Source organism: Ceratotherium simum, chromosome 1, assembly GCF_057802395.1.
Source record: "Ceratotherium simum simum isolate JZ-2026a chromosome 1, ASM5780239v1, whole genome shotgun sequence".
Lineage (NCBI taxonomy): Eukaryota > Metazoa > Chordata > Mammalia > Perissodactyla > Rhinocerotidae > Ceratotherium > Ceratotherium simum.
Window position 1 is genome coordinate 64,209,168 of NC_141900.1, and position 25,559 is coordinate 64,234,726.

At 39.9% G+C, this 25,559-nt stretch overlaps 2 protein-coding genes across 3 annotated transcripts in view; one reads left to right on the forward strand and one right to left on the reverse strand.

Annotated features, from left to right (window-relative positions):
* Positions 1 to 4,683: 4,683 nt before the first annotated feature.
* LOC147918230 (uncharacterized) lies at positions 4,684 to 7,190 on the forward strand. Its single transcript, XM_087434133.1, has 2 exons — positions 4,684 to 5,898; positions 6,323 to 7,190. The coding sequence occupies exons 1-2, from the start codon at positions 4,721 to 4,723 to the stop codon at positions 7,188 to 7,190; spliced, it is 2,046 nt and encodes a 681-aa protein (XP_087290259.1). The 5' UTR covers positions 4,684 to 4,720.
* Positions 7,191 to 14,992: 7,802 nt separating this feature from the next.
* LOC101405981 (retinitis pigmentosa 9 protein-like) overlaps positions 14,993 to 25,559 on the reverse strand; it is a 33,966-nt gene continuing 23,399 nt past the window's right edge. The window contains exons 4-6 of one of the 2 annotated variants that reach the window (XM_087429414.1): positions 18,995 to 19,086; positions 16,633 to 16,694; positions 14,993 to 15,877 (exon numbers count right to left, since the gene is read on the reverse strand). In XM_087429414.1, the coding sequence (XP_087285540.1) occupies positions 15,679 to 15,877; positions 16,633 to 16,694; positions 18,995 to 19,086 (353 nt within the window). In that variant the 3' untranslated portion in view covers positions 14,993 to 15,678. The remainder of the gene's footprint in view (positions 15,878 to 16,632; positions 16,695 to 18,994; positions 19,087 to 25,559) is intronic. The other variant, XM_087429422.1, reaches the window with a different exon arrangement.

The window sequence follows — 25,559 nt, forward strand, 5'->3', positions numbered from 1 at the left end:
TTTTTTATTGTGAAATTTTTGTTGTACATTATTGTTTATCAGTCACCATATAAGTGCATCCCTCCACCCCTTGTGCCCACCCTCCACTCTCCTAGCCCCTGGTAACCACCAAACAGTTCTATCTGTCCGTGTGTTGGTTTATCTTCCACATATGAGTGAAATCATGCACTGTTTGTCTTTCTCTTTCTGGCTTATTTCACTTAACATAATACCCTCCAGGTCCATCCATGTTGTTGCAAATGGGACGATTTTGTCTTTTTTATGGCTGAGTAGCATTCCATGGTATATATATGCCACATCTTTATCCAGTCATCAGTTGAGGGACACTTGGGTTGCTTCCATGTCTTGGCTATAGTGAATAATGCTGCGATAAACATAGGGATGCATAAGCCTCTTTGGATTGTTGATTTCAGGTTCGTTGGGTAGATACCCACTAGTGGGATAGCTGGATCATAAGATATTTCTATTTTTAATTTTTTGAGGAATCTCCATACTGTTTTCCATAGAGGCTGCACTAGTTTGCATTCCCACCAGCAGTGGACTAGGGTTCCCATTTTTCCACAGCCTCTCCAGCATTTGTTGCATTTTGTCTTAGTGATTATAGCCATTCTAACAGGTGTAAGATGATATCTTAGTGTGGTTTTGATTTGCATTTCCCTGATGATTAGTGATGTTGAGCATCTTTTCATGTGCCTATTGGCCATCTGTACATCTTCTTTGGAGAAGTGTCTGTTCATTTCCTCTGCTCATTTTTTGACCGGGTTGTTTGTTTTTTTGTTATTCAGTTGTGTGAGTTCTTTATATATTATGGAGATTAATCCCTTGTTAGATATATGGTTTGCAAATATTTTTTCCCAGCTGGTGGGTTCCCTCTTCATTTTGATCCTGGTTTCATTTGCCTTGTAGAAGCTCTTTAATCTGATGAAGTCCCACTTGTTTATTTTTTCTTTTGTTTCCCTTGTCTGAGTAGACATGGAATTCAAAAAGATCCCCTTATGGCTGATGACGAGTCGTGTACTACCTATATTTTCCTCCAGGAGTTTTATAGTTTCAGGTCTCACCTTCAGGTCTTTGATCCATTTTGAGTTAATTTTTGTGTATGGCGAAAGAAGATGGTCTACTTTCGTTTTTTGCAAGTGGCTGTCCAGTTTTCCCAGCACCATTTATTGAAGAGACTCTCCTTTCTCCACTGTATGTCCTTAGCTCCTTTGTCAAAGATTAGCTGCCCGTAGATATGAGGTTTTATTTCTGGGCTTTCAATTCTGTTCCATGGATCTGTGTGTCTGTTTTTGTACCAGTACCATGCTGTTTTAATTAGTATCACTTTGTAGTATGTTTTGAAGTCAGGGATTGTGACACCTTCACCCACTTTCTTTTGATTAGTGTTAGCATGGTACATATTTCTCCATCCACTTAGTTTTAATTGCTGTCTTTATATTAAAAGTGAGATGTTTATAGACAATTTTTGTCTTTCAGTATGCCTTTTGACATTTTCTTGATTGCCAGGCATTATGTAGTGGATAAAAGGAACTGCTCTAAACAGGTCTTTAGTAATGTGGTAAGCTGTTGGAGGTGGGGAAGAGATCACAGTCCTATGGTTATCAAAGGACTATGGTTAGGTCTCAGTCTTTTAATGAGATCGTGCCTTTTGACTGTGAACTACACATATGCTTCAACTACCCCCTCCCATTGAGTTGGGAAGGGGGGCTAGAGTGGGCTGAAGATAAGTATTTCCTTTTCCCCAAGTCATTTAGGATCTGGTTAACTCCTGAGCGCCAACCTTACTAAGAAGAATGGAGTGCTTCTGGTGTATGTCACAGTAGTTCTTTTTCCCCTCTCTCTGCTGGAAGCACAGGGGATTTTTTTCCTAGATTTACTATGAGAAACTGGTTGAACTACTGCAGGTAAACTCAAAAAAGCATGGGGGGCGTCCGCCTATGCCAGGGTGCCCTGAAGTTTTTAACTCTCAGACTTGCTGACCCTGAGCCTGCAATTGGTCAGTAAGAGTTCAGGTTTCCCTACCCCACCGCTAGTTCCTGTGGAGTTTTCATCTGTTGGGGTTGTGCTCCTCTAAGTTGTGATTGTATTCACGTGTCTCTTTGATATTGAGGGTAGCAGTTTGCCCTGTAACCTCACTGCTGTGACAGATCTAAGAAGAGTTCTTGATTTTTCAGTTCAGCTTTTTTTACTTCGTTAGAACTGAGTGACCTCCAAGCTTTTTACATGTTCAGAATCAGGAAGTCTACCACCTTTTAAATATTAATTGGATATGCAGAACATAGTGCTGTACAATTGAAATAGGGGGCTGAATTTGAATAAATACTAAAATTTGTTTGGTCTCAGTTTCCTCCTTTGTATAAGATGAATTAGGCTTTTTTGCCATTGCCCTACATCTCCTCATTTCTGCCACCACCCAGCCCCTGGCAACCACGATTCTGTTCTCTGTTTCTGTGAGTTCATCTTTTCTAGATTTTACATATAAGTGATACCATTCAGCATTTGTCTTTCTCTGTCCAGCTGATTTCTCTTTTCAAAATGCCCTCAAGGTCCATCTCTTGTCGCAAATGGCAAGATTTCCTTTTTTAACAAAATGAACTAGGTTTTGGTAGCAGTTGGAAGGGAGTGGGGGAAGGAGGATGTCCTAGAAAAAGGAAGAGAAGTTGGCGTAGTGGAGGAACCCACATATGGCTGGAGCTTCCAGCTTACTCTTAATGGGAGAGTATTGAGATGATACAATGAGAAACCAGATAATGAAGGCCTTTATGGCATTCTAAGGAATATGGTCATTGTTCCCCATTTCCTGACAGGCAATGATAAGCCATTCAAATACTGTAACTGGAGTGAGGGGTGAAAGTTGGGTCAGAAAAATTATTCTGAAAGCAGTATGGGTTATAGATCTGTGAGATGTTGGGGATGGGTCAAGAAAGTTACTAGTAGTTACATGGTTAAAAACTTGGAGAGGACTTTAAGTCATTTGCATTGGTAACAGAAGAGGGAAGGGATTTACAAAGAGTCTGCTCTGCATAGGTTTTGTTGATTAGTGAGAGAGAAAAAACCAACTTTAATACTTGTGTTTTTGCAGTGGGTGACTGGATAGTGGTCCTGTGATGGTTTTTATTGGCAGGGACCTGCTATTAAGATATTTTGTTGTACTGTCTTATACAGTACAATGTGTATGGTGGGACTTTTATTGGATAACTTATCTGTTTCTGTAGTTACATGAACTTCCTTCTGTTGGCCTCTAACCTCTTGAGACACTGTTGAACTCTAAGCTGAGACTTCTCTCCTTTCTTTCAATCAAGGAAAAAAACCCAAATGCTTGTACAGATATAATATGCCAGGTACGAGAGGCACTTTGATACATTCCTCAACAGTGAAATTGAGTTCATAAGATCAACCTCACAATATTGAGTAAATTGCCTCATGAGTACTGATTTGAATATAACTATTGCTTCTTCTATAAACTTAGTAGAAATTTTATCTTAACTCATTTGTCAGTTGTATAATCTGTCTTGCAAAATCAAATGGCTTTCCCAAAAATGTATTTGTATCAGAGAAATGTGTGGCATTATTGACACTATTACAGTGATTACCTCTGAAGAGTTGAAATGGTGGAAGGTGTGTGTGGTTAAAAAACAGTGCTGAATAAGTGGTTTACAAAGGTTTTTAAATCCAAAGAACTTTTATTTCCATTTGTTCTGTAAGGCCTGACATATATTAGTCTTTCTGAAGCCATGACAACCTGAATTATGCTTAGTGTGTAGTTGGTCTCTTTTAAAAAGAGTCACTAGGGCCGGCCCCGTGGCTTAGCAGTTAAGTGCGCGCGCTCTGCTACTGGCGGCCCGGGTTCGGATCCCGGGCGCGCACCGACGCACCGCTTCCCCGGCCATGCTGAGGCCGCGTCCCACATACAGCAACTAGAAGGATGTGCAGCTATGACGTACAACTATCTACTGGGGATTTGGGGGAAAAATAAATAAAATAATTAAAAAGAGTCACTAAGTATGCGTGATGTTCATAATACGCTGACTAACTGATATGGCCTAGGACGCAAACAGTGAACAGATGCCTATTCTAGTGCTGAGGAAGGGTCCCAGAGACCCCACTGTTCCAGTCATTGCCCCTTCATTTGTTGAATCCTGAGAATATCCAAGGAGTAACTGGGAGCGTTAGTTACCAGCTGGCACAGAGGAAATTCAACATTTTAACAGTTCGTGTGGCCATATGGGTGCGTATTGGCTGCAAGAGACAAAATGACTTAACTACCATATTCTCTTTCTAGGTTTCAGAAATGGAAGTCTATATTTTCCATATTCAGTGGTGCTCAGTGAGTATCCTGGCTTCCTTGTACCTCAATTTCCATTGCCCACTACACTTAACCGAAGACCTATATTCCCTTTGTTTTATAATCCAGCACAATTCCAGCACTATAGTGGCTATGGGAAAAAAATGAAAACAAAAGAGACTCAAACTAAACCTCAGCAGGCTGAAAACATGAGTAAAAAAGAAGACATCCACTCAGAAGGCAAGAGCCATGCCATAGATAAGGTAACCAGTATCCCTACTACTAATGTTGACATCAAAACTGACAACATTCCTGAAATAACAGATGGGGCTCTGTCTTCTGTTGCCCAGAAGAGGGAGCTACAGGATAAGAGCCCTTCTAATAACACTCTATAGAAACACCCCTCACGGAAGCTTTGCATCTGAGAAAGAGAAAATGGGGATAGGACAGGTTGAAGGATCCCCTATAATACAATTCTGGAAGACTTTGAAAGAAACCATGCATTTGTATGAGCTGGCATATGGTGAAGCCATGCCAAAGAACATAGTGCAGCACGCTGAGATTTCACAGGCTTCATGTGAAAGTAGGGGTGTGCTCTGTAACCCTCATGAGGATGAAGACCACATTGCATATGAAGATGAACAAAGAGCTGTCCAGTTGGAACAGCATCTTGGTGTTGTAAGGCATGATGGGATGTTCAAGTCAGGATTAACCATGGAGATGAACTTGGTTAAAGAAAAGAAGGGATACTCAGTTGTTCCCCAAGTTCTGCCATCTCCAGATGAAATCAAAGATGAAGATGAGATCCAGAATACCCTGAACTCAAAATTGTGCCAGTCTACTGGAGATGGCAATAAGCTCCAGCAGGAAAGGCCACTCGGCATTAGCATGGAAACAGTTAATGACCTGAGCCTACAGTCTAAATCCCAGAACCCCCTTAGCATTGGGGAAAGAAAATCACACAACAGTAGTGGGAGCCATGGCTCCCCTGAGAAACTGGATGAAGATGAAGTGGTAGGGAGTAATAACTACCCCCAGGGGTGCATTCCCTCCCCTACCTGGGTGGCCCAGTTCAGCCAAGTGGATGAAGGCATCATGTGTGATATGAGCTGGTGGCTGAATGCAGAGGTAGAGAAATTCCCTGAGTCATCACTAGAAAGTTGTAGAAAGGGAATAGAGAAAAAGTTAGTTGGGAGTAAGGAACTGAATGAAGATGAAGTGGTAGAGAGTAATAACTACCCCCAGGGGTACCTTCCCTCCCATACCTGGTTGGCCCAGTTCAACCTAGTGGATGAAGGCATCCAGTGTGATATGAACTGGTGGCAGGATGTAGAGTTCAAGATATCCCCTGAGTCATCACCAGAAATTAGTAGAAAGGGAACAGGGAAAAAGTCACTCGGGAATAAGAAACTGGATGAAGATCAAGTGGTAGAGAGTAATAGCTACCCTAAGAAATATGTCCCTTCCCCGACCTTGTTGGCCCAGTCCAAACGAGTGGATGTAGTTATTATGTGCAATATGAGGTTGTGCCAGGCTGAGGAGGTCAAAACTCCTGAGGAAATTCCCTCGGAAGATGAAGAGTTGTTGCCTGACATCAAAGGCTCATTTATCAGGCCTAGTTGATGAGTTGGTGGTCTCAACTGGCCCAAACTGGACAAGGAGTCTCATTTCCTGAAAAACTTGTACACCCCATCCATTACCATGGTGACCCAAGTATCAGAGATGTTATCTATAGGGTGGGCTTTAGTAATGCGCACCTAACTACTACTACTACTAAAAATGTAACTACTTTTGCAAACAGACATCTAAGTAAGTATAGCTAAAGCAAGTTGGCTCTCGGTTTCATCACTGTCTTCCTCCTGGTCCACCTCCTCTTCCATCCTTACCCTCATTTCACTACCTGGGACTCCAATAAAAAGACCTTTCTGGATTTATACCATCTTTGTATTCTTAGGGCCCAGCCCAGTGGGCCATATTCAGTACATTTTTCTGTCATGAATGAATGAGTTCTCCTGTATTGAAATTATTTACAATCAGAGCCTGGATGTTGGAACTGTTGCAGAAGGCAATAAAAAACTCCGGAACTAAGGGATCAGAGAAGTCAGGCAGAAGAAGGGAACTGGATGAAGATGAAGTGGTGGAGAGTAGTAGCTACGTGCAGGGGTGCCTTCCCTCCCCTACCTGGTTGGCCCAGTTCACCCAAGTGGATGAAGGCATCCAGTGTGATATGAGCTGGTGGCAGGATGCGGAGCTCAAGAAATCCTCTGAACAAATGCCTTCCATAGATGAAGAGTCATCACCAGACTGCAAATTAAAGGGATCACGGAAAAAATCAGTCAGGAATAGCAAAGTAAACACAGATGAAGAAGAAATGATCATAAATGATCAGACTGAGGAGGTATATAATGAGAACTTCAAAAAGTATGCAAAAATTAAGACTGTGAAAGGCCGGAAGCTGAACACCCTGAGCAGCTTCTCAAATGGTAGGACAGTGTATTTGTTGAAGAAAAATGCTGGCTTGAACATCGTTCTTCCCGAGGATTCAGAAGACTGTGAGTTGGAAGAGGAAGTTGAAGATGAACTGTATGAGGTAGAATGCCTTTTTGAGGAGGTTAGTCCACAGGGCCCTCTGACATCTTCCAAAGGAAGGTTGTATCACAAGTCTGGCAGGATAATCAGGATGCCACCTGAGAGCTCTCTCTCTCCCCAACTTATTGTGTGGCTTACCAGAAGTAGGTACAACTTAAAGCGTGGTGAGTATGAGAGCATCCCTATGGTTTACAAGGTAAAGGGACAGGATCGCTATGAAATCACTTATGGCGGTCTCTGCAAGGAACGTACCATGGCCAAACAGGAGGGATTGGTGTCCAAGAGAACCTCTCACAAGTCATTGGGATGTAAGTGACTAATGGGCTCCTATCCTATTTGGTTGTCTCTGGTGGTTGCATATTGGGTCCTGGATGCAGAGGCAGCCATGGATGAATAGTGTTTCTCCATTTTGAAAGCACGTTCTCACTTAAGCTATAGGTGCCCCTGTTTGTGATTTGCAAAGAGAATCCCAAGTTAGAGTTCCTGCTTTCTAGGAAATGGCAGTGTAATTTGAAACAAAGACCTCTAGTAGATGATAGCTGGGTGATGGTGGTAAATGAGAGTTGGGTTGAGATAATCAGCAAAGGAGAGGCAGATGGACATAGATGTACCTGGAGTTGCTGAGAATGGGCAGTCCATGGGGAGGCAGTGAATTTTCATATGGATTTAGAAGCTGTGGTTTGGGGTGAGAAAGAGGAGACAGTTTGGGGTGGGAATGGAGACAGTAGCTTGAGCTCAAATGTGCAGCCAGGGCAGGTCAAGTGTATTCCAGGGATTCAGCCTGAGACCATCCCGCCAGAGGGAAGACTTGTGATGAACTGGGAAAGAAGAGAGGCCAAGCAGAATGGGGCTAAAGTAGTAGATATAAAGTCAGTTTAATTCAACATTGGATATGAAGAGATGCGAGTCCCAACTCGCATGGGAGTAAAAGATATAGACACCTCAGGATTCATTAACAAAATTGATTCTTTAAAAAAAAAGCTGGGGTTTGAACTTGAATACCTCGAGAAAATGGTAACATCCATGGAAAACAGTTAACTTGGGAAGAGAAGTTGTTTTGCTTTGCTGTTGGTTGTGGGTGAGAGGAGTGTATAAAATGGTGAGTTTGAGGGACTGGATTAGCAGGTCATGCACATCTGGTTGAAGCTTGAGTTTGGACCACCCTGTGAATAGGGAGGTGGGCTCAAGAAGGACTGGGAAGGGCCCAAAGTAGGGCTTTGGGAGATGATCCTATTTGGGGTGTAAAGAATGAAGTAAAGCAGTAAGTGAAGATACTTCTGGGATGTATAAGCGCCCTAGGGAAATTTAATTAAGTCCCAGTCTTAGCCACAAGACCTTTAGACTCTAGAAGTATTTAAGTCTACCATTTCTGCTTACAAGTCAGGGTATTGTCAAATCTTCACTCTTGGCTGTTATTTGTCACGATTTTGATTCATAATCAGTGATTCAGAAAGGATTTTTTTAAAAAGAGGTTGACTTGATGATATCAGCAGAATTTTTGGGCTTTGGTATGGTTAGTCCCTGCTTATAAAGGAGAGCAAGAGAGTGAGTGTTCTGGGCCACTGTGCTTACAGAGCCCTCATGCATAATAAATGATAATGGAAGCATTGAGTAAATTTCATAATGAATGGGAGCATTCCAGATGTGTAAGCCCTAGTTCCTGATGACTAACATTGTAAAATTAATAGTCAAACTAAAACACTGGCCACCTTACCTTTAGTTTTAATTGCCTCTGCTGTCATTTCCCATTATAGTGTATATAAATCCTTTTTTTCTGTCTTGGGAAATAACCTTGGTTTTAACTCGATTCCCTCCCCTATGTTAATATTGTAGTTTCAGCACATTCTCCTTTGACCATGTCTGAAAGAAGGTCTTACTGAGTAGTCCTGTCACAGCTGTGTGAAGCAGATATTGAGAACTTTAATTTACTCTAAGTTACACAGTCAAGATTTTAATCTCCAGGCTGACTGCTCTCTTCTCTAGATTGTATCCATTATTATTTTTGCCAAATGATCTTTTTCTTGCTGCTAAGAACTGTAGAATGGTATAGACTAGTATCTTGAAAAATAGGTAATTTTCTTGAAAGATGTATTTTTGATTTGTTTTTCCCTTTGATTTGTAAGCAACTTGGATTATTGAATGTATGAATCCCTTCTTCCCTCAGGTAACTGTGAGAGATCGAAAACCAAGGAACCTTACAAATTAACAAACTGAGATTCAAGACATGCTGTCAAGTTTAGGAAATACCCAGCAGATATAGAGGTTGGTATCTATCCTGTGTCCAGTTTTGATGTCTTATGATTTGTTTTTAGGACTTCATTTGTTTGAGGTTTCCTACTGAGTGCCTGTTCTGCCCTCCAAAATTAACACTGTTTGTAGGCAGTGAAAAATGGCAGCATTCTAACCGGGTAATAGACATGCCTACCCTAGCTTACAAGTTGACTGGAGCCAAAGACTTTCAATTTGGTGGAATGTTATTTTTATGCTGATTTTTCACTTTTAATTCCTCATGCTGCTAATGATAGTAAATTGTGGTTTATGGGATTTTGTAAGTTATCCTGGTGGCTTCACTCTTTTTTAAAGTGTCCCAGTTTAAAGCTGGGTACTGGAAGCTTAGTATCTCCCTTAAGGGGCTAGTAGCATGATAGCATGACAGGCTTTCCTTCAGAGTCTTGGCATTGAGTATCCATACCATGCCCCAAACTCCTAGGCCTGGGATGTCAGGGAGTAGTCACTTGATGGCCCTTTAAAGGCCATTCCTGCCATGCAGTGGTCACAAACGAAATACTGATAACCAAGGTCACGCAAAATGTCAAAGCCTTTAGCTTTATCCTGAAGATGGAAACTAAAGATTTGTAATGATTCTCTGTATAACATATCTTGAGTCTGTTATACAGCAGATTTAAGGAAATGTATTATTCCATTGTTATTTCATAGGAAACAAATTGCTGAGTTCCAGCTACAAAGAAGAGCTAAATATTCCATTGTCATGATGGTTTGGAGCATGTGATCTCTCTCTTAATTTGAACTAATAAAGCTATTATACCTACAGACAAGTTAAGAAAATGTGACGGTAGCCTTTGGAATTCTAAGTTGTAAAACAGCAAATAAATTGAATTGCATATGCATGTGATTCTTAAGCATTTTCTTCCTCTCTTAAAATAACCACATCACTAAGAACACCCGTAGAATTGAGTCATGCATGAATACTTCTGCCATGTATGCTTCAGTCTTGTAATCTCCAGGGATCTTTAGGTAAGGGAGAAAGGATGGTGGATTTGAGGACAAAATAAATAGATTAAGGATTCCCCATAAACAGGAACTATGCTGCAGATAGAGACTCTGCCTTACCCATTTTTTATAAACAGAGACCAGGCACATAGTAGATCCATTCATGGATATGACTAGGGGGATGGGTTGTAGTATCATATGTTCTTTACTTCCAACTAGTGTGTACTCCTAGAAATGAAGCTTTAGGCAAACAAAAGTTCTTTATACTCAGAACCTAGGACCTGGATGATCAATTTGTGATGATCATCCAGTGATGAACCAATTTTTTCTTAATAAATTGTACAGGTTAAGTCTGTGATTAGGTGCCAAAAAGGTTTATATGTGGTTGAAGGCTCTCTCAAAGTTATTTGAAAGAACAGGGCAGCTGTGGGAGAGAATGGAGGTGTCTCCAAGAAAGGCTCTCTGGGTTATAGTATGGACAGTATAGCGATACATATGGATGGGTCCACCTAATGCTGCCTTTGAGTTACCCTGTGATGAAAATGTTCTTATATATATATATATATATATATATATATGTTAGTAAGGATATATATATATTTTTTTGTTGTTGTTGATGGTGGTGGTGGTGAGGAAGATTGGCCCCTGAGCTAACATCCATTGCCAATATTCCTCTTTTTGCTGAGGAAGATTAGCCCTGAGCTAACAGCTGTGCCCATCTTCCTCTATTTTATATGTGGGATGCCGCCACATCATGGCTCGATGAGCTGTATATAGGTCCGCTCCCGGAATCCAAACCCATGACCCCTGTGCTGCCGAAGCAGAGCATGCAAACTTAACCACTACACCACCGGACCAGCCCGTCCTCTTGTATTTCTGGCCTTATGAGAAGATCTATGATTTTTTGCCTAACCCCTATTTCAAGATTTGGTGTTGATACTCCACGAAAACATGTCAGACCATTATCTCTACCCAAGCCTGGATTATGTGACTCCTATGTATTCCAGTATCACTTGTTTTCACTTTCGTAGCCCATTTTATGACATAACACATGAGACTTGCAACATTCTCACCCTCAAGGAGACCATATATTCCGTAGGGCCATGGATTATTGTATCTACTACAGTATCTTGAATAGTTAGTTTAGAGCCTGATGCATCATATGCACTCAAGTATTTGTGAATGAATGGCTCAGTGTCAATTTAGATTAAAAGATTTGGCCTTGTGGTCACTGTTCCCACCATCATTCCAAGCCTAGAAGAACACAACTAAAGTGGAAAGGCTGAGATAGAAATGTTGGCTGGAGTAACTGAAGAGTAAGGAAGACTTGAGTCCAGATAACACAACTTCTTTGCTTTTATGGGAACCAGGAAGGCATTCCACTAGTCTTAACTCCTCCCCACCAGAAATTCCAACAATCTGATTTGTTCACTTACAAATCCCCATGAGAAGATTAAAGGGAGTGGCTTTTCATTAGTGTGTTAGTATGAATGAGTTGAATCTTATTGCCTTTTTGACACTTGTGAAATAGGAGTTTGAAGTGTGGGTAAACTAACTCAAGGCACTTAAAGGGACCATAACTGGGGCTCTCTGGCTAGTAGGAAGATGTTGGACCCTAGAGGGCGGGGAAGATGATTATTCCAGTATATGGAAGAGGAAGCACAAGAAGAGGATGATGACAGTACCAGTGAACACTTTCCTGCTTTGTAATCCTTCTCAGAGTCTTAACCTTGATCCTAGAGGCTAAATGAAAAGTCAAGCATAAATTTGGAAAATGGAGTCCAAAAGGAAGGGTAACTGCTGACAACACCTACCCTTTCATTTTCCCAAGTGGCTATTGCATCCCTGTGGGGTTGAATTCCTTGGGACCAGATTCTGAGATGGAGATTTGTGTGCAGGAAATTTCATGGGGAGTGCTTGGGGAATAACATCTCTCAGGTGGGCAAAGAAAGCATGATTAAGCAGAGGGAGAAGTTTGGGTGTGATGCAGTCACAACAAAGGCTTTATTTAGCCAATCCCATTGAGAGTTCCTGAGCTGTGATGACCCTGCAGAGTTGTCCCAATTGGGGCAAGAGACCACACCTTATATCCCTGCACTGACCAGTCATGGTGACACAGGATGTATGCCCCTAGAAAGGAGGCATGACCTTGGGTAGGGTAGGTATCTTTAAGAAAGAACAATCCCTGGAAAGGAGAAGTCAGTTGCAGGCTGTCAGCTGTCAATCCAATCATCCCAGCAGCTGGGAGAATAAATACTTTAGTCCTGAAGTCGGGTGGAGGTTAGGAGGCAGATATGAGTGGCACAACACAGCATCCACTACAACTTCCAAATCATGTTCCAACTGGAGAATGTAACTAAACTTTTAATAAAGTCCCACTGAACATCACTATGCACAATGCATTGTGTTAGAAGGTGGAGAATTCAACATGAAATAAGATGGGCCCTGCCCTCAAGAAGCTTCCAGACATGTGGGCAGTCACTAATTACCACAAATGTAGTGGCTTAAAACAATACTCTTTGACTTCTGGTTTCTGTTAGAAGTCTTCACTCTGTCCTGTACTGTCCTAAAACAAGTAAAAGGCTGAGCAAACTAAAAAATCATCCAATCTTCTTAACTCCATCAGAGAATTGAGGTCACGGGACAGACCGCTGACCCAAAAATTGGAGACAGGCAGATTCAGAGAATCACAACTTCCTGGAGCAGAAACCTCTGTGGGAACCAGTGCCAGGGTAAGATACTCATTGTAACAAGTGTTTATCATTGTGGTGTTGATAGTTGGCGGGGAGGGGGTGTTGTGGGTGTGTGTGGACAGAGGCTATGTGGGAACGCTCTGTTCTTTCTGCTCAATTCTGTTATGAACCTAAAACTGCTGTAAAAAAAAGTTTATGAATTTTTTTAAAAGTGAAAAATACCCATTTATTATCTCACAGGTCTGTAGGTCAAAAATATGGGTAGACTAGACTGAGTTCTCTGCTTACCACCTCATAATGCCAAAATAAGGTGTGGGCATGGCTAGGCTATTACCTGAAGGCTCTAGAGAATACATGTCCAAGGTCATTGTGACTGTTAGCAGAATTGAGTTCCTTGCAAGTGTAGGACTGAAGTTCCCATTTCCTTGCTGGCTGTCGGCTAGGGATTGCTTTCAGCTCTTAGAAGCTGCCAGATTCCTTGCCATATGGCCCCTTCATTTTAAAATAAAGCCACTACAAACAGTACATCGTCTTTCTCAAGCTCAGAATCTGACTTCCTCTTTGCCAGAAAACTCTGGTTTGTAGATTTTCATGTGATTTGGTTCTGACCACCCAAATAATCACCCTTTGAAAAGGTTCAGCTGTGTCTTGTCACGTAATCTAGTCATGGGAGTAAAATCCGTTATAGTAACAGTCCTATGGATTTGGGCGGGAAACCTTGGCGGCCATTTTGCAACTCTGCCTACCACAACCATGATGACATGTTGATGGGATACCTTGGTAAAGGGAGGTCTGGTGGCTGCTTTTGCCTTCCTCAATAGAAATGGAGAGTACGGAGTCTGAGGGGAGAGATTTTAGGATGAAGAAACTGGATTGATTAGCTCTATGGGCTTAGCAGTCTGGGAAGTGGAACAGAGGGGGAGGAGTTTGGTTTGAGGTTCTTTTGGGTGAGCTGCACAAAAGGACCAGAGGTCAAGGGAGATGACAGGCTGAACTGATGGACCACAGAACGTAGGGCCAGAAACAGAAGAGAAACCTGGAGTGAAGGAGAAGCGAGAGACAGGAATTAATTTGCCAAGGGCTGCAGGGGATGGTGAGATTCCAGTTAAAGCAGGAAGTGGAGGAAGACTTCAGTAAGAGGTTAAACATTCGGAGCAGTGGTTCTCCAAGTCTGGTCCCCAGACCAACAGCATCAAAATCATTTGGAAACTTGTCAGAAATGCAAATTCCCCAGTCCATCCCAGACCTAGTAAATCAGAAATTCTGAAACTCTAGGAGTAGGGCACAGGAACCTGTTTTAGCAAGCACTCCAGGTGATTTTGATGCCTGATAAGTTTGAGAATCATTGATATTCTTCTTCCATATTGTAGTAGAATATGTTTATCATGAATGGGATTCCATTCCAGCAGGAGAAAGAAAATTCCTGGAAGAATTTTCTGCTGCATGCTGAGTTAGGATGCCATGGATAAGATAAGTGTGTGGCATAGCTGAATTAACTGGTCTTAGGGTTTTCAGAAATAAGTCCTGGCCATTCCAATCTGGACCGGTTGTGTTACTTAGATAAACTTTCTAAGGCCAAGACTAGGAGCAGTTACTGAAGAGAATCAGAGGAGGAGCCAGCGTGGCCTGCATCGGTTATTCTTTAAAGAGGGGGGCATCCGACCCCCAAGAAAGAGGCAGAAGGGGGGAGTAGTGAGTTCCTAGGACCCTGAATGATACAAGCAGCAACAGACCCTGGTGGAGATGGAGGGACACTCACGAGCAAGATCTTACTCCACTTGGCTCAGCAAAGGACAGACACCCTCCCCTAGCTGCAGGCACCACCCCAGCCTGCTGAGCTCCCTCAGCTGCAGCACAGTCAAAGCTAGAAGTTCTCAGGTGGGCTGTGCGTAGCCAACAGATTGAGGATGTATTTTGGGATGTGGGTAGCTGACCCAGTGAAGTAATCCCTATATCATTATAATTTTTCTGAATTTGTTATTCTGGGAATAATCATCATGGGACAATGGCAATAAGATCCAAGCAAGTAAAACAGATGATTTTTCATTGTTGTTATAGAATATCTCACCCCCCCTGAAAAAATTCAACGCATCATGCCATGGGTTTATGAACACAGGCCTTGTGTGTGCAGCAAGGCCTAACATGCTTTATACCATTGAGTTAAAAAATGAAAAAAACCATGCAGACAAATGTGTATAGTATGCATGTATAGTAATTTTATGTTAAAAAAGAGAAAAAAAAATTTGCTTGTGATATATGAAATATTTCTAGATGATCTCACAAGAAACTGGTAACATTGTTAGCCATTAGGGAAGGGAACTGAGTAGCTGGGGGAGAGAGGAGAAAGGTTTTTCATAATTAAATCTTATGTACCTTTTAAATTTGGACCATGTAAGTATATTATGATTCAAAAATAAATAAATGAATATTTTTTAAATAAAAAAAATAATCAGCTTTTATTGTCCTCAACAACAGAGAGAGTCAAGCCTGAAGCCTGTGGGAATTAAGTGCCCCACCGTGGAGGGTGGAAGCTGCGGCAGCATCTGGAGGAGCTTCCTCCAAGATTCCTTGGTCCAGCCACCCTGGCAGAGGCATTTCTGAGGAATCACAAGTTGCAGTGATCAGCAGGGAGGAGGACACTGAAAAAAGATGTCCTGCCTGAAATCAGCCACTGTGCAGAGCTAGCACCCGGGAAGACACAACCCCCTCTCCTGTGGGTCACATCTTTACTGGAAAGTAGGTGGGAATTCACACGAGTAACACCAAATATCCTCTTCTCTTGGTGTCTCTCTCTCGTTTCTCTCCGATTCCACATTCCTCTGATCTTTGGCCACAGGGTTTGATTTTTGAGAAGAGAATGTTGAACAAGTCAATTTCTTGTCAATCCGAGTCTGAACTCTCATTTGACTTGGAAGACTTATGCTTTCGTTTTTTCTTCTTTTTCTTTTCTTTCTTCTTTTTCTTATGCTTTTCTTTCTTCTTCTTTTTCTTGTGTTTCTCTTTACATTCTGAGGAACTAGAACTGCTCCCATCTTCATCTGAGGTGGAATCCTCCAGTAACTGTTTTAACTGCTGTATCCTAAACATGTCAGATTGACCAAAGAATCATATTTAACTTAAAAAAATTTTTTTAGATAAAAATATAAGAGCAGTAGTGAGGGTAAAAAATGTCATGAATAACCACCTTACTAAAGACAGTATTTCTATTTTTGCATGTTTTCTCCATTCTTGTCCACATCCAGGCCTATTTTACATTAATGTAACCAGTGTACAAACCATTTTGTCTTCTTTTTATTGTCCTAAACATTTCTGCATGTTTCTATAGTCCTTACTATTATAACTTCTAACAGATGCATACTTTCCTAAATCATTCCCCCACTGCTCAACTTCATACTAGGTGATCTACCTCCTCAACAATTATAACTCAGTACCACCAATTTGAAAAAAACTTTTGTTTTTTCACCCTATCTTTATTCACGTCAAAGAATAATTTTTAGCAATAGCTCAGATCCTTAAAGACATTAGAGAAAATAAACTAAATCTCTTGAAAGAGAATCAATCATATAGTAGACCTAGACACTACAATGTGGGTTGCCAACATCAACTATCAGTGGTGTCAGCGGGCTGTGCCAAGCCCACTGCTTTAAGCTAACTCAAGTAGAACAAGGCTGGCCTGCTCATTCCCCACACACTGGCCTTTTCAGTGATTACTCCTGCCCTCTATATATTTCACAAAGTACCATACTTAGTAAACCACTCATCTAATACGTTGTTTCCAACTTTATGTAATTTGAAACTTTAAAGAGGGTATTGTTATCATCAGGACGACCTCACCTTACATCCTTTTCATGTCTTTTATTCTCTCGTATGATGTCATACATGGGATCTTCATGTGCCTTAAGGGTCAGAAAAGGTTAAGGTTGCAAAAAAAAAAAAAAAGGTTAAGTTTGGATTAGGCTTCATGGACTGTTAGTTAAATAAAAATTAAATCCCTATGTTACTAAAACCAGTTATTTTTTTCCAGTTTGGTATAGTTTTTTGTTCAGTATGTTCTAATCCTTCCTAAGAGTCACCATCACTGCAAACTCATTGAGGCTACGAAAAGGATTTTCCAATTAGAAAAATGTAGGATATAATTTAAAATATCCTATAGGAAATAAACCTTGGCGGAATCATGAAATACTATTCAAGGTAGAAATATTGAAGTAATTCTTTGTTCTATGTCAATAGATGACAAAGAGACAGTATTAAGAAAAATAAGTGAATTACAAAATGATATATACAGGAATGAAACATTTATAGGTACACAAAAATATAAGTTAAGTACTCCAAACAAAGTCTGGAAGTATAGATAATTTAAAATGACTTGAATTACTTAAAAATAAGAATACATGTAGGGAAATGTTATGCTATGTGAATTATCTCAATTTTAAAAAAGAATGTTTATTGTAGAAATTTTAGATGTTATCAAAAAAATAAATTAAAAAAAATCTATTACCTCATTACCCAAGGATAATTACTATTAACGTTTGGTCTCTTTCTTTCAATCATTATTCATAATTTATGAAAAATTATATGTACAACTCTATTGCTTTTCACTTACATTTTCATGAACCTTTTCCCATGACATTACACATTCTTCTAAAACATAATTCCTAATGGCTAAATAATTTGTATATTACAGTAATTTATGTCGATATGTTTGACTATTAAGTTTCCTATTTTTCCTTAGTTTCCATTGTTTCCAATATATAAATAATTATGAAAGTTATCCTTATACATACATAAACAGTTGTGTATATACTGATGTTCTCTTATATCCTGAAGGTAAATTCTTAGAAGTGGGATTTCTGAGTCAAAAAAGAAAATGAATATGTTGAAAGTTTTTCAGATTTATCACCAAACTGTTTTAAACTATCTGTAAAAATTGATATTCCACCTAGAATTGGGATAATTCATCCAAAACAAGTTATTTCATATTATTAAAATGAAAACACAGTATTTTAAATTTCTTAAAAACTTTGGAGAATGTCTGTTGATCCCAGTTTGATATATGCTGATAACCTCAGTACATCCAGATAGCAGCATATTTCACTTGGCAGAAGCAGTTACTGAATGGTGAACTAACACCTCTGAGAGGTGACTCTGTTCAAGTGAGGAAAGGATAGATCTATTTTACTGTCATCTAAAGAGCATATAGGGGCCGGCCCAGTGGCGCAAGCGGTTAAGTGCGCGCGCTCTGCTGCGGCGGCCCGGGGTTCGCTGGTTCGGATCCCGGGCGCGCACCGATGCACTGCTTGGCAAGCCATGCTGTGGCGGCGTCCCATATAAAGTGGAGGAAGATGGGCACAGATGTTAGCCCAGGGCCGTCTTCCTCAGCAAAAAAAGAGGAGGATTGGCAGATGTTAGCACAGGGCTGATCTCCTCACAAAAAGAAAAATAAAAAAAATAAAGAGCATATATAATTTACACACTTCTAGCTTATAATTTAAAGACATCTAATATTAGATACAGACTGGGAAATTAAAACCCTGATTTTAGTTATGAAACATGACTTTTTATATAATAAGTTAAAAAAAGTGATTGAATAAATAACAATGTCTGCCTCAGAAAAAGAATCACTATTATAAGCAAATAACGCTTTAATAAGAAGTTAGTTTTTTGTTAAAGAACTAATCTGTCAGACAAATGTAATTGAACAGAGATGTAGTTAACAACAGATACTTTACCAAAAGGCTTCTGGGAATGTATTTTATGTGAACTTCCAGTTCACTGATTGCTGCTTGATTCACTGATATTCACTATCTCTGATAAATGTAAATTGAGGGCCAGCCCCGTGGCTTAGCAGTTAAGTGCGCGTGCTCCGCTGCTGGCGGCCTGGGTTCGGATCCCCGGCGCACACCAATGCACAACTTCTCCAGCCATGCTGAGGCTGCGTCCCACATACAGCAACTAGAAGGATGTGCAACTATGACATACAACTATCTATTGGGGCTTTGGGGAAAGAAAAGGAGGAGGATTGGCAATAGATGTTAGCTCAGGGCCAGCGTTCCTTGGCAAAAAGAGGATGATTAGCATGGATGTTAGCTCAGGGCTGATCTTCTTCACACACACACGAAAAATAATAAAGTGAACAATTAAAAAAATTTTTTTTTTAAAAAAAAAATGTAAATTGACATGATGGGATTCTACTTACTACTCTGAACTGTTCTAACTTTTGGTTGCCTTTGATAAAAAAAGGGCATTCTTTGTCGCCTGTTCGGTGACCATATCGTTTACAACGCCAACCTAAAAACAAACAAAAAGGAAATATTTCTGTAAGATAATACAGTTTCATTTAATGAAGAATCAGTAGAACATATTAAAGTTTTTCTTCATTAAACTCTAATTCTGAAAGCAAATGCAGTCAGTGGATGAACCATGTAAGATCCTAGAAAATAAAGGGAAACTGCTTTCCCAAGCATCCTTTAATCTTTTAGCTTTAGGAATAAATATTACCACACCAGGTATTAATTAAGTAATCCAATGTAAAAGTACTATAAAGAGTGAATTTATTTATTTTTAGTCTGTAGCTTACTGTATTTTACAAAAACTAAACCTTTTCATCAAGTGACTCTGATTCTCATTTATAATTTTAGACACTAGAGCAAATAGCTTCTTTCTCTGATTGAATCAACCACTGTACAAATCCATCATTTTTAACTAAACAAAATCATGAATTCTCTTAAGATGTTAATTCCATCAGCACGCTAATACAACTTTACCTGCTGAACAGGGAAATTGTCCTCTTAAAGAGGTTTATTATTAGATGCAGCAGAATGCCCTGATGAGTAGCTGGGAGGAGACATAATAAGAAAATGAATATACAAGTTTCAGGGCAATAGAGAGAAACATACATCTTCGTGGAATTTCAGTGACTATGGACTTGGCATCAGGCATTGAGATGTCGGAAAAATTAAGTGATGAACAAAGCAGGAATGGATGAGATCCTTGTTATTTCTCTCACCTGTTTTCATCCTCTCAGAACCATCTGGATTTGAAGCAAATCAGGATGTCAGATGAGAATGGTGAGCTAAATGAGACCGTGTGTTTGGACATTAAGCAGCTCCAACCGAGGAGGTCAGGAAACATGAATAGGGATTATAGCTAAGATCAAGCCAGTTTTGCTCCATGCTGGCAATTACTGAATGTAGTGAAAGAGAAGGAAAGTTTTTCCCTTTTTAATTTTGAGGGTTAGATGGAAAAAACCAATGAAAAAAATGAAGTTTGGGGATTCTTTATTGCTTGCCTCTGACCTGTCCTTGTGTTTGTCTCCCCCAACATTTAAAGTTCAGGAAAAGATTACATTTCTTCAAACCAATGTCTTTGTGCTGAAGACTCTTACTGTTAAAGGAAAGGTGATTCTTGCAATTCAAAATGTGGTCAATGGACAAGCAAAATTGGCAACACATGGGAGATTGTTAGAAATGCAGAGCATTAGGTCTACCGCAGAAATACACATATTTGAGTTTCAAAAGATTTATTGGTGATCTGTAGACATATTCAAGTTTGAGAACCTCTGTTCTAGATAACACTACAATCAATAAAATCAATCAAAGTATGTATACGTATATGTGTCTTTTATCCCATCTGGGATGAGTCCAAGTTTTGTGGGGCCTGAGCTTAAATTATTGAGGGGGGGGGCTCTTTAGGAAAAATAAATATCTTGCCTTGGCAAATTTTATAAAATCATATGACCATATCAGCACATCGCTGCAGTCCCTGCAAGCCTTTGAAAGGCACAAGTAGCTTTGTACTTGAAACTTTGTACTTGTACTCTGAAGCTTAAGCTTCACTTACTTCTTGGTAAAACTGACTCTGGTCCCAACCCAAACACTCTTATTTTCTAAGTCAGTGAAAATAACTATAAAATGGTAAGTGAAATGCAACTAACCACTTCATCAAACAGAGCAATGGTTTTCAAACTTGAAAAAAAAAAGTTGTAGACTGGGTAAAGAGGACAAACTAAACACATTCATCTGCTTTCATTCCATTCCTGAGATTCCATAAAAATGACCATGAAGAGAATTCTTTTCAAAACGAATAAACCAAGAAGTACCTCAGGAATGGTCAAGTGACAACCTCCATAAAAGGACTGAAAATAGTTGCAAATACGCTCAAATCAACTTATTTGAAACCCTGAAAATTAAGCAAAGGCTTGCCACAATCTGAGGATCATTAATTGAAGAAAAACTAGTGAACCTTAATAAGAACAGCACGATTCTGGCATTTTAATTGGGCCTACTCCCAACCTTGTCTCCCCACTTCCACAATAGTCTTGAAAACCAGCAGCCTTGCAACCATGACAGCTATGAAAAGCAGCAGCCTCACACCCACTGAAGGGGGAAGATTGGGTTTTGAGCCCCTCAAAAAGCCCTAATCCCAGAGCACAGAGCCACACTGACACAGGGTTTTGTTGCTCTTTGACCGGTCATGTGGTTCACTCTACAGGAAAAGCCCTATCCCCAGAATATTTGTCAAAAACAATCACCTGCAATTGTTTAACATCACAGCTGCCTATGCCTGTGATATTACTGAGTAAACAAGAAGCCAGCCAAAAATTTAGAAGGAAGATCTGGGGAATCATATGTCCATAGAGGGCATTCAAAAATTCTGACATAATCCTGGGAAGCTAGAAGGCTGTGCACATGTGCAGGGCTGTGTGCATGCACAGTGAAGGCCTTATTCTCTCACTGCTCCCTCACCGGGAGGCCCTGTACAAGCAGGCACTAAAGGCTAAAGCAGACATGTAAACTGCATGAGCATTTGAAGGCAAGCCATAACACACACATAAACCTCTTGGCAAAGCATAGAAGGCTTCTTGGATCAAGGCATTTAAGGAAATCTCTGTCAAATTATTAGCTGACCACTCAGCTAACTGAGCAGAGACTTCAGTGGCCATTCACTACAGGGAATACAGACTTAAAAAAATCAGTCCAGGAAAGTCACTAAAAATACAAAAAGAAACAACAAACTTTGGGTACAAGGGGGAATCTGATTTCCAGACCACTTTATAGTATCTAAAACGTCCAGTTTTCTGGGCCAGCCCCATGGCTTAGCAGTTAAGTGCGCGCACTCCGCTGCTGGCGGCCCGGGTTCGGATCCCGGGCGCGCACCGACGCACCGCTTCTCCGGCCATGCTGAGGCCACATCCCACATGCAGCAACTAGAAGGATGTGCAGCTATGACATACAACTATCTACTGGGGCTCTGGGGGAAAAAAATAAATAATTTAAAAAAATAAATAAAATGTCCAGTTTTCACCAAAAAATTATAAAACACACAGAGAAACAGTAAAGTAAGTCCAGCTATTGGACTCACTAGCCAAAGACTTTAAATCAGCTGTTATAAAGAGGTTCAAAGAACTAAAGGAAATTATGTCTAAAGAATTAAAGGAAAGTATGAAAATGATGCTGCACCCAATAGAGATTATCAATAAAAAGATATACATTATAAAAAAGAATCAAAAAGAAATTCTAGAGTTGAAAAAGACAACAATCAAAATGAAAAATTAACTGGGTCTTAACAACAGATTTGAGATGGCAGAACAAGAATAAGCAAACCTGAAAATAAGTCACAATTGAGATTATCCAGTCTGAGGAACAGAAAGAAAAAAGAATGAAGAAAACTAACCAGAGCATCGGAGACCTGTGGGATACCATCAAGTTTTGTAGCATACACATAATGAGAATCTCAGGAAAAAAAGAGTGCTAGAGAGTGCAGAAACAATATTTGAAAAAATAATGGCCCAAACTTCCTAAATTTGATGAAAAACGTTGATCTACAAATCCAGGAACCTCAATGAAGTCCAAGTAGGATGAATTCAAAGAGAACCATCACAGGCAAACTGTTAAAAGCCAAAGATAACAAGAGAATTTTGAAAGCATTGAGAAAAGACAACTCATCACATACAAGCAGTCCTCAATAAGATTAACAGCTGACTTCACATCACAAACCATGGAGACCAGAAGGCAGTGGAATGACATATTCAAAGTGCTGAAAGAAAAAGACTATCAAACAAGATTTCTATACCCAGCAAAACTATCATTCATAAATAAAGGAGAAATTAAGATATTCTAAGATAAACAAAATCTGAGAGAATTTATTGCTAGTAGACTTACCCTACAAAAAAATAATAACGCTGAAATGATGAAAGGACACTAGGCAGTAATTTGAATCCACATGAAATACAAGCACTGGCAAAGGTAACTACATAGGTATGAACTGGTGTGAAAACTGGACAGTGAAGAAGGCTGACAGAAGAAAAACTGATTCATTTAAAATATGGCGTTCTATGAGGAGAGCTCTATGAATATCCTGGACTGCCAGAAAGACAAACAAGTGGGTCCTAGAGCAAATTAAGCCTGAACTATCGCTGGAGGCAAAAATGATAAAACTGAGGCTATCGTACTTTTGGGCACACCAAGAGAAGGCAGGATTCTTTGGAAAAGGACAATAATACTGGGAAAAGTAGAAGGCAGTAGGAAAGAGGAAGACCAAGTATGAGATGGACTGACTCCATAAAGGAAGCCATAGGCATGAGTCTACAGAAGCTAAGTAGCTGTTGAGGATTGGACATTGTGGACATCACTCAATTCATAGGGTCTCCAGGAGTCAGAGCCAGTAGCTTGACAGTACGTAATGACAGATTATAAAAGACCGTATAAGTATATTTTTGGTAACTCTTTTATTCTCTTATCTCTCTCTTTTTTTTTTTAAAGGCCTAACTCTCATTCCACCAGCCCATCAGGCATTCTTTTTTTTTTTTTTTTGTGAGGAAGATCAGCCCTGAGCTAACATCCATGCTAATCCTCCTCTATTTGCTGTGGAAGACCGGCTCTGAGCTAACATCCAAGCCAATCCTCCTCCTTTTTTTTTTTTCTCCCCCCAAAGCCCCAGTAGATAGTTGTATGTCATAGCTGCACATCCTTCTAGTTGCTGTATGTGGGACGTGGCCTCAGCATGGCCAGAGAAGCAGTGCATCAGTGTGCGCCCGGGATCCAAACCCAGGCCACCAGTAGCGGAGCGCGCACACTTAACCGCTAAGCCACGGGGCCAGCCGTCTTATCTCTTTTTAAACACAACTACACAGAGAAATAATTATAAAACAGCGATGATGGGCTTATAATGTATAAACATGTATGACAATATTAGCACAAAAGGGAGAGAAAGGAGCTACATAGGAACAAAGTTTCTGTATGCTATTGAAAGTACAGTAGTATTAATCTAAACTAAAATCAAAAGGCAGATATTGGCAGAATGGATAAAACATGTTTTCCAAGTACAAGAGAAACTTTAGATTCAAAGACACAACTAGATTGAAAGTAAAAGGATGGAAAGAGATACACCTTTCTGTATACTGTATACTTTCTGTATACCGTATTCTGTATACACCTTCAGTAATTGAAACAGAGATGGAGTGGATATACTAATATCAGACAATAGACTCTAAGACAAAAATTGTTACAAGAGACAAAGAAGGACATTTTATAACAATATAAGGGTCAATCCATCAAGAAGATACAACACTTATAAACATATATGCACTAACAACAGAGCCCCAAATACGTGAAACAAAAATTGCCTGAATTGAGGGGAGAAATAGACAATGCAACAATAATAATTAGAGAGTTCAATATTCCACAAGGGATAAAACAACTAGAGAGAATATCAACAATGAAACAGAAGACTTGAACAATACTATAAACCAACTAGACGTAACATATCTATAGAACACTCAACCCCCTAAAACCAACAGAATCCACATTCTTTTGAAGCTCACGTGGAACATTATTCAGAGTAGAACATATGCTAGGCTATAAAATAAGAATTAATAAATTTAAAAGGATTCAAACTATAAAAAGTATGTTCTCCAACCACGAAGGAGACAAATTAGAAAGCAATAGTAGAAGGAAACTTTGGGGATCTGCAAATATGTAGCAATTAAACAATACATTTCTAAACAATCCATGGGTCAAAGAAATTACAAGGAAAATTAGAAAGTATTTTGATCTGAATGAAAATTAAAACACACCATAAGAGATACAGATAAAGCAGTGCTTAGAGGGACATTTATAGCTTTAAATGACTATATTAGAAAATAATGAAGATCTCAAATCAATAATCTAAGGTTCAATTTAAAAATCCAGAAAAAGAAGAGCAACCCAAACCAAAGGCAAGCAGAAGGAAGAAATAATAATTAACTACTGGCATATGCTATGCCACGGATGAACCTCAAAAATATGCTAAATGAAACAAGTCATCTGACTTATATGTGAAATCTAAAAAAACAACACAAAACCAAGCTCACAGATGGAGAGAACAGATTAGTGGGTACCAGAGCAGAGGCGATGGGTGGGGGAAATGGGTGAAGGGGTCAAAAGGTACAAACTTCCAGTTACAAAATAAATATGTCATGGGGATATAATGTACAGCATGGTGACTATAGTTAATAATACTGTATTGCATATCTGAAAGTTGCTAAGAGTATATCTGAAAAAATTTTTTAACTATGTATGATGACAGCTGTTAACTAGACTTATTGTAGTGATCATTTCGTAGTATATACAAATATCCAATCGTTATGTTGTACACCTGAAATTAGTATGTCAATTATACCTCAAAAAAAAAAAATAGCGGAGGGCCAGCCTTGTGGCTTAGCGGTTAAGTGCGCGCGCTCCGCTACTGGCGGCCCGGGTTCGGATCCCGGGCGTGCACCAACG